The following is an 11,805-nucleotide window of genomic DNA, read 5'->3' on the forward strand; positions in this document are numbered from 1 at the left end:
AGTGCTAGAGAATGTGGGCCCCGTGTACCCGTACAGCAGCGCTATAGAGAATGTGGGCCCGTGTACCCGTACAGCAGCGCTATAGAGAATGTGGCCCCGTGTACCCGTACAGCAGTGCTAGAGAATGTGGGCCCCGTGTACCCGTACAGCAGCGCTATAGAGAATGTGGGCCCGTGTACCCGTACAGCAGCGCTATAGAGAATGTGGCCCCGTGTACCCGTACAGCAGTGCTAGAGAATGTGGGCCCCGTGTACCCGTACAGCAGCGCTATAGAGAATGTGGGCCCGTGTACCCGTACAGCAGCGCTATAGAGAATGTGGCCCCGTGTACCCGTACAGCAGTGCTAGAGAATGTGGGCCCCGTGTACCCGTACAGCAGCGCTATAGAGAATGCGGGGCCCGTGTACCCGTACAGCAGCGCTATAGAGAATGCGGGGCCCGTGTACCCGTACAGCAGCGCTATAGAGAGAATGTGGGCCCCGTGTACCCGTACAGCAGCGCTATAGAGAACGTGGCCCCGTGTACCCGTACAGCAGCGCTATAGAGAATGTGGCCCCGTGTACCCGTACAGCAGCGCTATAGAGAATGTGGGCCCGTGTACCCGTACAGCAGCGCTATAGAGAATGTGGCCCCGTGTACCCGTACAGCAGCGCTATAGAGAATGTGAGCCCCGTGTTCCCGTACAGCAGCGCTATAGAGAATGTGGCCCCGTGTAGCCGTACAGCAGCGCTATAGAGAATGTGGCCCCGTGTTCCCGTACAGCAGCGCTATAGAGAATGTGGCCCCGTGTAGCCGTACAGCAGCGCTATAGAGAATGTGGCCCCGTGTACCCGTACAGCAGCGCTATAGAGAATGTGGGCCCCGTGTACCCGTACAGCAGCGCTATAGAGAATGTGGCCCCGTGTACCCGTACAGCAGCGCTATAGAGAATGTGGGCCCCGTGTACCCGTACAGCAGCGCTATAGAGAATGTGGGCCCCGTGTACCCGTACAGCAGCGCTATAGAGAATGTGGGCCCGCCGTACAGTGAGTGTGCGGAGCAGCGGACGGCGCTATTCCCGGGCTGGAGGCAGAGGCAGAGGCGGCCCCCCCGCACATAATATCATCGTTCTCTGTTCGGCCTCTGACTAATAAAGTTGTGGCATTGACAATAGGATATTCGGCGGTGGACTGCTCGGGTCTGCTCGGGTCTGCTCAGGGGGCGGAGTATAATATAGGGGGCGGGGCTTCTCAGACGAGAGTAGTAGAGCGCCGAGTGCAGCATTATTCAGCAGCTCGGAGAGCCGGAAACATGGTGTGTGCGGCCAGGGCCCCGGGAGCCACAGACTGTGGGGACTGGGGAGGAGGTTGGGAGCGGGGGATGGAGGCGGAGGGAAGCGGGAAAGCATGGCGGGGAAAGTAGAGATGGCGGAGAGGACCGGGGGAGAGTGTGGAGTACGGGGAGAGATGGTGGAGACGACCGGGGGAGAGTGTGGAGTACGGGGAGAGATGGTGGAGAGGACCGGGGGAGAGTGTGGAGTACGGGGAGAGGTGGCGGAGAGGACCGGGGGTGAGGGTGGAGTATGGGGAGAGATGGTGGAGAGGACCGAGAGGTGGTGGAGTACGGGGGAAGATGGTGGAGTACGGGGGGAGATGGTGGAGTACGGGGGGAGATGGTGGAGTACGGGGAGAGATGGCCGAGAGGACCGGGGGAGATGGTGGAGTACGGGGGAAGATGGTGGAGTACGGGGGGAGATGGTGGAGTACGGGGGAAGATGGTGGAGTACGGGGGGAGATGGTGGAGAGGACGGGGGGAGATGGTGGAGAGGACCGGGGGAGAGGGTGGAGTACAGGGAGAGATGGCCGAGAGGACCGGGGGAGAGGGTGGAGTACGGGGAGAGATGGCCGAGAGGACCGGGGGAGAGGGTGGAGTACGGAGAGAGATGGCGGAGAGGACCGGGGGAGAGGGTGGAGTACGGGGGGAGAGGGTGGAGTACGGAGAGAGATGGCGGAGAGGACCGGGGGAGAGTGTGGAGTACGGGGAGAGATGGCGGAGAGGACCGGGGGAGAAGGTGGAGTACGGGGAGAGATGGCGGAGAGGACCGGGGAAGAGGGTGGAGTACGGGGAGAGATGGTGGAGAGGACGGGGGGAGATGGCGGAGAGGACCGGGGAAGAGGGTGGAGTACGGGGAGAGATGGTGGAGAGGACGGGGGGAGATGGCGGAGAGGACCGGGGGAGAGGGTGGAGTACAGGGGGAGATGGTGGAGTACGGGGAGAGATGGCGGAGAGGACCGGGGGAGAGGGTGGAGTACAGGGGGAGATGGTGGAGTACGGGGAGAGATGGCGGAGAGGACCGGGGGAGATGGTGGAGTACGGGGAGAGTGTGGAGTACGGGAAGAGATGGCGGAGAGGACCAGGGAAGAGATGGCGGAGAGGACCAGGGGAGAGGGTGGAGTACAGGGAGAGATGACGGAGAGTATCGGGGGAGAGGGTGGAGTACAGGGAGAGATGGCGGAGAGTATCGGGGGAGAGGGTGGAGTACAGGGAGAGATGGCGGAGAGTATCGGGGGAGAGGGTGGAGTACAGGGATAGAGGGTGGAGGAGATCGGGAAAGTGGGCTGAGGATTTGGGGACTAGGGAAGATGTTGGGCGGTGCACACTGTGGAGAGGACGGGTAGGTGGTAGACAGATTGTGGGGCAGCACGGTGGCTCAGTGATAAGCACTGCAGCCTTGCAGCGCTGGAGTTCTGGGTTCAAATCCCAACAAGGACGACATCTGCAGGGAGTTTGTATGTTCTCCCCGTGTTTCCTCCGGGTTCTCAGGTTTCCTCCGACATTCCAAAGACTGATAGGGAATGTAGATTGTGAGCCCCATCGGGGACAGTGATGATAATGTCTGTAAAGCGCTGCGGAATATGTTAGGTGCAGCACTGTGGAGAGGACCGGTAGATGAGATGAGGGCAGTGCAGCTCTGTGGCGCGGTCGGGTAGGTGGTAGACTGTGAGAAGTATTACGTTAAAGTGTGCATTCAGCTAAGGGAAATAAGTTATCATTCACTGTTTGGAAGCAGAGATCCTGCAGATGGTGGACAGTGAAGCCGGAGCTAGCAGTGTCGTTCATGTAGTGCATCCAGTGCCGTCCGGTCCTGCAGGGTGCGGCTGCCTGTCACTTTCACTTTTACTTTGTGACTCGTGATCCTAACATAGTAGACTCAGAGGAGATTCAGGGGCTTCTGCTATAAAATTCAGAGCCCTCACCAGGTAATGCAGCATGCGGAGCCCCCCACCGGGTAATGCAGTGTGCGGAGCCCCCCACCCGCTAAGGCGGACCCCCACGGCGATACAATATTCGTTCTACATTACTGTGGGGGCTCCGTATATAGTCTTGGGGGGGTCTCTTTACATTGTAGCTCAGTGTGTGCGTGGTGTCTGCATATTGAATCATATTTGGGGGATGGGATTATAATATCTGTTAGGCCACGTTCACACGGTCAGTATTTGTAACCAGAAGAGGAAAAGTCTAATGGAGACTCGTCACCACGTCTGTATTTGTAGCCAAAACCAGGAGCCAGTGATGAATGTGGCCTTACCCAGACCCTGCTTTACCTGTGCCGTGTCCCCCCCCCTCCCTCGCCCGGGCGTGCGTCCCCCCTCCCTCACCCGGGTGCACGTCCTCTCCCCCGCCCGGGTGCGCGTTCCCCCCCCCCCCCTCGCTCGAGTGCGCGTACCCCCTCCCTCGCCGGGCGTGCGTTCCCCCCCCTCACCAGGTGTGCATCCACCCCTCCCCTTGCCCGGGCACGCGTTCTCACCCGGGTGCGCCGCCCTCCCCCCCCCCCCCTCTTTTGGGTGCGCCCCCTCCCTCGCCTGGGTGCACGTCCCCCCCCCCCCTCCCTTGCCCGGGCATGCGTCCCTTCCCCGTTGCGCCTGGCTTGATACCGTTGCTTTTTTCGGATTGGTTGTTTATCTTCTTCCTTTTATTCCGCAGTTCCGTAACCAGTATGACAACGATGTGACGGTGTGGAGCCCCCAGGTAAGTGTTGCCCCCGGTAAGTGCAGCCTCTGCCGCCACGCTCTCCTCATGTCTCCCCATAGCATGGCTGTGAGTGGGGCCTGTGCCCTGTAATGTCGCCGTCCTCTTATTCTAGGAGTCTTGTGCTCCTTGCTTTCCTCTCCTTGGACCCGGTGCTGACACATTTGTCTGACTTGGTTCTTCTGCTCGTCCTCCAGGGCCGGATCCATCAGATCGAGTATGCCATGGAGGCGGTGAAGCAGGGCTCGGCCACAGTGGGCCTGAAGTCGCAGACGCACGCCGTCCTCGTGGCCTTAAAGGTAGGGTCCCTTTGTTGTGACGCCGAAGCTGAGGGGGGCGATGGTTTGTGTTGAGCGTCTGACACGTTTTATCGCTGCGCAGAGAGCTCAGTCTGAACTGGCCGCTCATCAGAAGAAGATCCTGAATGTGGACAGTCACATCGGCATCTCCATCGCTGGGCTGACGGCGGACGCACGCCTCCTGTGGTGAGTGCACGCTCCTGCGCATTGTGGGAGTCTTCCTCCTGAGCCTTCAGGTGCCGCATTAGCAGATGTTCCAGGTGAGCGATGGATCTGGAGCTCGGCCAGTCTATCAGGAGCCTTCTCTGCCCAGTGCAGCCCCAGGGACTCGTCTGGATTATTAGATTCCGGAGTACAGGACTTTGTATAACTTTCAGTGGTGAGAAGCGTCTCTCTCAGATTCTCCTAATCTCTGCTCCGTTTCTTTGCAGTAACTTTATGCGTCAGGAATGTCTGGATTCCCGGTTCGTCTTTGATCGTCCTCTCCCAGTGTCGCGTCTCGTCTCCCTGATCGGAAGTAGTATCCTTCCACCCTGTAATCGCCGTCCAATGTCGAGGATCGTGTGGGCGGACCAGGCTTACGGCCGCCGGGGGTTAGACTTCAGGTGGTCCATAGACGGGTCAGAGGGAATAGATCATCACTTAGTGATCCCGGGGGTCTGACTGCTGCATTCTGCACACAACCTATGAAGGAAGGGGCTGCAGCGCTGCCTGCGCCATGCTGCTCGGAGCAGGACTAGAAACCCCCTGAATATGGCTGTTATTGCCGCCCAGAACATTTGGAGTGAATGGAGCTGGCCTACGCCACACGCAGTGATCAGGGGCAGCGCTGTCTATGAAGACTAGCAGCCATGTTTTTGATTGTGGACATGCCCTTCAATCTCTTTACTCTCAAGATGGGGAGGAGCGATTGCTTTCACAAATATTGTTGAAGCCCCTGCTGATCCAGCATCGCTCCGTCACTGCCCTGGAGGTCTTTACAGTCCTGACTACAACATGTGACCGCTGCAGCCAATCGCTGGGCTTGGAGGTCACATGCCCATATGTGCAGTCATCTTTGTGAGTCCAGTGATTGGCTGCGGCGGTCACGTGTTGTAGACAGGATGTCACTGGTGCCTTTTTAATAATGAGCAGCTGTGAGGCGTCAGTCACTGGTGCGGCGGGGGGTCCGCGGTGAGTGCGGCCTTCTTGTGTGTATCTATATCCCACATATGGGACAGATTTATCACCTCCCAATAAAAGAAAAATTCTTTTGTTGCCCCAATCAATCAATCTTGTCGCAGCAGTGGCTGGTTACTACGGGCAACAAAGATTGATTTGTTTTTTTTAGACTGTTTTGATGAATGAGGCCTTGAATGTGTATTACTTGCTATAAGGGACAGGCTGCAGCGGTCACTCGCGGGGACTCTATCAAGGATCAGGTTCGTACAAGAAATCCGTCCTGATCCGGTCACATTCACACAGCGCAAAAAAATCCTCTGATTCATCCAGAAAACTCGGATCATTTATTTCCCACTTGTCGGCCCCTGTTCTGCGGCTCCGGGCGGCATCAGACTTTTATTTCTTTTTTGCCACAAATAGACCTGAGTGTCCGAGTCTCACGACACAAGGAAGAAACGAACGCACTGAGATTTACTTATTTCTTCACACACACAATCGGTCTCTGATAAAGAAAACCTGTCGGCTGCTCGGCTCCCAGACACATTGGTCCGAGTCCTGTCCACCGTATTACAGGGTGTGAACGAGCCCCAACATCAGGAGCCGCTGCAGTGTGAAGGCGAGGAGACGGCGCCAATGTCCCACTGCCCATTATTATAGATACCAATTCCCTAACCTTTACTTACCTCTGTGTGTGTATATATATTTTTATATCTATATCAGTTGAAACCAGAAGTTTCCAGCCACATATATATATATATATATATATATATATATATATATATATATATATATATATATATATATTTATACATCTGCAGGTTTGTCTCAGTATCTGACATGAAATCAGAATAAACCTTTCCCGTTTTAGGACAATTAGAATTACCATAATTATTAATATTTGCCAAATGCCAGACTGAGAGAGAAAATGTTTTAAGGCATTTTTATTACTTACTGCAAACTAAAAAGTTTCCATACACTGAGATTACTTTGCCTTTACACAGTTCTGGAATGTCCATATGATGATGTCATGTGTTTGGAAGCTTCTGATAGTTTTTTTGGCAACATCTGAGTTAATTGGAGACACCTGTGGATGTATTTTAATGCACACCTGAAACACGCTGCTTCTTTGTTTAGCATCATGGGAAAGTCTCAAGAAATCAGCCAAGATATCAGGAAGAGAATTGTGGACTTGCACAAGTCTGGCTCATCCTCGGGTACAATTATAAGATAAAAACTCTTAGGGAACCAGTAGCGCCTCTAACTAGCAAGCTGCAGGTAATGATACAAAACCACCCTGTTTGTATAGTAATCTATAAAAAATAATAAATAATAAAATACCCGCGCTAGATAAAGAACCTCAACTTAAGTTCTATCCCAGAAAATTATCTTTCAGGACGGGAAACTGTAAAGCTAAGGTAGGCAGGACCAATGTGTATCGATTTGAGGATAATAAACTATTACCTCAGTAGTCCGCAGCGATGATATGGAATCTTCCGCTCAGCTTAAAGAAGATGCAGCTTTTTTGCCAACTGTTCAATGTAGGATCTTCAGGTAGGCAGGCTGTGTGCGCTGCCCCGGCCGGTAGCAGAACGCTCCAAGCTCGCCTACCACATGTAATGAGTGAGCGCTCGTAGAGCCGTTAGGTTCTCTGCCGAAGCAGGACCTTCCGTGACGTCACGACCACGTGAGTAATCACGTGACTAGGCTAGGGAGAGCGAAATGGACCAAATCCATTTCGCTCTCCCTAGTCTAGTCACGTGATTACTCACGTGGTCGTGACGTCACGGAAGGTCCTGCTTCGGCAGAGAACCTAACGGCTCTACGAGCGCTCACTCATTACATGTGGTAGGCGAGCTTGGAGCGTTCTGCTACCGGCCGGGGCAGCGCACACAGCCTGCCTACCTGAAGATCCTACATTGAACAGTTGGCGAAAAAGCTGCATCTTCTTTAAGCTGAGCGGAAGATTCCATATCATCGCTGCGGACTACTGAGGTGATAGTTTATTATCCTCAAATCGATACACAATTATAAGATACCTGAAGGCGCCTCGTTCATCTGTACAAACAAGATGGAAATGTCCAGCCATCATACCGCTCAGGAAGGAGATGGGTTCTGTGTCCCAGAGATGAGCGTGCTTTGGTCCTACATGTGCATATCAAACCAAGGAGAAAAGCAAAAGTCCTTGTGAAGATGATGGCGGAAGCTGGTAAGATTGTGTCACTATCTACAGTGAATCGAGCATTGTATCAACATGGGCTGAAAGGCCACTCTGCCAGGAGGAGGGCATTACTCCAAAAGAAACAAAAAAAAACCAGATTAATGTTTGCAAATGCACACACAGGAACAAAAACCTTTATTTCTGGAGGCATGTCCTGTGGTCTGATGAAAGTAAAATGTAACTTTTTGGACATAATGACCATCGTTACGTTTGGCGGAAACGGGGAGAATACCATCCCAACAATGAAACAGGGTGGTGGCAGCATCATGTTGTTGGGTTGTTTTGCTGCAGGAGGGCCTGGGGCACTTCACAAAATAGATGGCATTATGAGAAAAGAAGATGATGTGGCAATACTGAAGCAACATCTCAACACATCAGCCAGGAAGATAAAGCTTGTGCAGAAATGGGTCTTCCAGATGGATGATGACCCGAAGCATACCGCCAAAATGGTAACAACGTGGCTTCAGGATAAAAAAGTCAATGTTCTGGAGTGGCCATCACAAAGCCCTGATCTAAATCCTAGTGAAAATGTATGGGCAAAGCTGAAAATGCCGGTGCGGGCAAGGCGACCAACAAACCTGGATCAGTTACACCAGTGTTGTCAGGAGGAGTGGACCCAAATTCCGACCAACTATTGTGAGAAGCTTGTGGAAGGAGATCCCAAATGTGTAACCCAAGTCATTCAGTGTAAGGGCAATGGTAAACTTCTGACTTTGCAGTAAGTAATAAAAATGTCTTAAAACATTCTCTCTCTCTCATATTCTGACATTTGGCGAATTTAATAATTCTGGTAATCCTACCTGACCTAAAACGGGAAAGGTTTATTCTGATTTCATGTCGGATATTGAGAAAAAAACTGCAGATGTGTCTTTATACAGTATATATAGTGGATGGAAACTTCTGGCTTCGTGTGTGTGTATATATAATATATATCTATCACATAGTGTAGCGCCAGGTGTGAGACAGTGTCACTTACTGAGACGTGATCCCCTTTTCGCTGCCGCGCTCTCTCCTTTTGGTATCTGAGCTGCTACTTGGGTTTTCTTGTGTTTTATTCCTTGACTGTCCCCCAGAAACCCAGATTCCCACCCAGCGCTACGGGCGGAGACCTTACGGAGTGGGACTTCTCATCGCAGGATATGACGTAAGTACCACCCGCAGGGATGAAGGCCGTATTGTTGAAAACAATGGTGACCCCCAGTTTGGGCCGTTATTGGGTTGTTGCCCTGTACGGCTGGTTTCCATGTTACATTTTACATAATATGATGGCGGGGTTGTATCCCTCTGACTAGAGGCCGGCACCCTACACAATAGATCATGTGCATTGTTTTAATGGTGGCCAACTAAAGAAATTTAGTCATAGGTGCCATGGTACGTGGGAGGAGAGTGCCGGGCTACGGCTCGGGTATTAAGGAGGAGGGCTGCGGCCCAGGTACGCGGGAGGAGGGCGCCGGACTATGGTCCGGGTATAAAGGAGGAGGGCTGCGGCGCGGGTGAAGGGCGCCGGGCTATGGTCCAGGTATAAAGGAGGAGGGCTACGGCCTGGGTACGTGGTTGGAGGGCGCTGGGCTGCGGCCTGGGTACTTGATAGGAGGGTGCCAGGTTACAGCCTGGGTACGTTGGAGGAGGGTGACGGGCTGCGGTGCGGGTATAAAGGAGGAGGGCTGCGGTCCGGGTACGCGGGTGGAGGTCTACGGCCTGGATACGTGGGAGGGGGGTGATGGGCTGTGTTGTGGGTGGAGGGCTGCGGCCTGGGTACGTGGGAGGAGGGTGACAGGCTGTGGTCCGGGTACGCGGGTGGAGGTCTACGGTCTGGGTACGCGGGAGGAGGGTGACAGGCTGCGGTCCGGGTACGCGGGTAGAGGTCTACGGCCTGGATACGTGGGAGGAGGGTGACGGGCTGTGGTGCGGGTGGAGGGCTGCGGCCTGGATACGTGGGAGGAGGGTGACGGGCTGTGGTCTGGGTACGTGGGAGGAGAGTGCCGGGCTGCGGTCTGGGTACGCGGGAGGAGGGTGCCAGGCTGAGGTGCAGGTATAAAGGAGGAGAGCTGCGGTCCGGGTACGCGGGTGGAGGTGTACGGCCTGGATACGTGGGAGGAGGGTACCGGGCTGCAGCATTACCCGTTCTTTACACGTCTAAGATGCATGCTCCGGGGGTCCTGCACTGTGCGTTTTCACGCTCTGATAGCTGAGCTCGGGGGGGCTTCCATTTCTCTGTAGCGGCCTCTCCTGAGTGTAACTCTCCTTCATGGTCTCCACAGGACATGGGGCCGCACATTTTCCAGACCTGTCCTTCTGCAAACTACTTTGACTGCAAAGCGATGTCCATCGGAGCTCGGTCGCAGTCGGCTCGCACTTATCTGGAGAGACACATGTCCGAGTTCAGTGAATGTGAGTCCCCCTGGCACGGAGATGGATGTGTATGCTGGGAGTTGTGGTACAGTGAGGCGGTTGCCTTGATACTGTGTGGTGGGTGGAGGAGGATACAGCTGGGGCAGAGGGGCTGCTGACGGATGTGGGTGCTTATCCTCAGGTAATCTGAACGAGCTGGTCAAACATGGGCTCCGGGCCCTGAGAGAGACTCTTCCTGCAGAACAGGACCTGACAACGAAGGTAACACTGTGACGTGATTGGTGCAGCCGCCATCCTGCACCGACGCATAGTAACAAGCCTTCTGCTCGTGTTTGCAGAATGTTTCCATCGGCATTGTGGGTAAAGACTTAGAGTTCACGATCTATGACGATGATGAAGTGGCCCCGTTCCTGGAAGGATTGGAGGAGCGGCCCCAGAGGAAGGTGGGTGACCGGCGCACATATGCACGCTCACACTGACACTGTGGGGTCTCTGATCTGCGGCTGGTTTCCCCTCAGGTGGCGGCCCCTGCGGAGGATCCGGTGGAGAAGCCCGATGAGCCCATGGAGCACTAGATTGGACATTCTTTGTCTGCAGCCCCTCTCCTCGGGGGCGGTGTGCGGGAGAGGCGCATTTCTGTAATTCCACTTTGTCCTTGACGAGAAGCCAATAAAATGTTGTTTTTCTTGATGACTGTTCCTCTACGGTTCTTCATGGTCAGAGGGGCCGTAAGAAGTGTCCCCAGCAGAGGCGTCACACACGTCATGGTGTCAGCAGCGATACAAGTCACAATGACCTTGTGGAAAATACAGCGGGTTGTTCAGAAATGGCTGCTTTGATCAGTACCTCTGCTTGCTGTGTCTCCTCTTCCTTAGCGTCTCCTAATCACTGGCTACAAGGTTTTATTGCAACTTGTCTCCAGTCAGGACGGATCGTGTGTTGACTGCAAGCATAGATCCTGAAAGTAGGCAGAAACTCGGGAACGAGCATCCAAACCCCAATTCAGATTTCTGCTATCTCTCTGAAAAGCTGGATGGGAGACGCCTCTGCCCAGGCTGCAGGTGAGGCTGCGTTCACACCGTCCGTGTTGTACTCCAGTAGTTGTAAGGAACAATCGGAGGAAACTCGTCGCTGGCTACAAATACTGGCCGTGTGAACGCGGCCTTAAGATGAATCTTCTGCAGGATTTCTTAGGATCCTGAACCGGTCGTGTAGGATCAGTTGTTGGTCAGTGGCCAACTGAAGCCACGCCCTCCTTGCATGTAAGGGCGGGGCTTAGTAACTTTTTGACCTATTGCATTAGGGAGAGGCTCCTGCTGCAGATGGCATGGGGCCATGAGCAGGGCCGTGGAGTTGGTGTCCATTTTGGTGAAGTCAGTATAAAATAGAGCGACTCCTATCATATATAACACATTGGGTGCAGTAGTACAATGCAGGATGTGCTGGTAATGTTTCCATCAAAATTTAGGAAACTTCTGAAATGTCTGTTCTGTTCCTGATCTCAGGAGCTCGGCTGTTAGTGGGGATGAATCTGTGTTGCACTTTATGCACATGCTCAGTAGTGATTGGGGCTGTGGAGTCAGGAGTTCTGAAATGTCCTATAAATGTCTGTTCTGTTCCTGATCTCAGGAGCTCGGCGGTTAGTGGAGATGAATCTGTGCTGCACTTTATGCACATGCTCAGTAGTGACCGGGGCTGTGGAGTCAGGAGTTCTGAAATGTCCTATAAATGTCTGTTCTGTTCCTGATCTCAGGAGCTCAGCTGTTAG

At 53.8% G+C, this 11,805-nt stretch overlaps 1 protein-coding gene across 1 annotated transcript; it reads left to right on the forward strand.

Annotated features, from left to right (window-relative positions):
- The first annotated feature begins 1,181 nt into the window (after window positions 1-1,181).
- PSMA1 (proteasome 20S subunit alpha 1) lies at window positions 1,182-10,727 on the forward strand. Its single transcript, XM_077286603.1, has 10 exons — window positions 1,182-1,292; window positions 3,963-4,007; window positions 4,205-4,306; window positions 4,389-4,492; window positions 4,738-4,826; window positions 8,759-8,829; window positions 9,947-10,076; window positions 10,219-10,298; window positions 10,376-10,480; window positions 10,556-10,727. The coding sequence occupies exons 1-10, from the start codon at window positions 1,290-1,292 to the stop codon at window positions 10,610-10,612; spliced, it is 786 nt and encodes a 261-aa protein (XP_077142718.1). The 5' UTR covers window positions 1,182-1,289; the 3' UTR covers window positions 10,613-10,727.
- Window positions 10,728-11,805: the final 1,078 nt, after the last annotated feature.

The sequence above is a fragment of the Ranitomeya variabilis genome, chromosome 2, assembly GCF_051348905.1.
Source record: "Ranitomeya variabilis isolate aRanVar5 chromosome 2, aRanVar5.hap1, whole genome shotgun sequence".
Lineage (NCBI taxonomy): Eukaryota > Metazoa > Chordata > Amphibia > Anura > Dendrobatidae > Ranitomeya > Ranitomeya variabilis.

Bases quoted from the DNA above. Each gene is read 5' to 3' on its own strand.
- PSMA1 (XM_077286603.1), top strand. The intron at 10,077-10,218 runs GTGAGTCCCCCT...GCTTATCCTCAG, and splicing joins CATGTCCGAGTTCAGTGAAT to GTAATCTGAACGAGCTGGTC. The intron at 10,481-10,555 runs GTGGGTGACCGG...GTTTCCCCTCAG, and splicing joins AGGAGCGGCCCCAGAGGAAG to GTGGCGGCCCCTGCGGAGGA.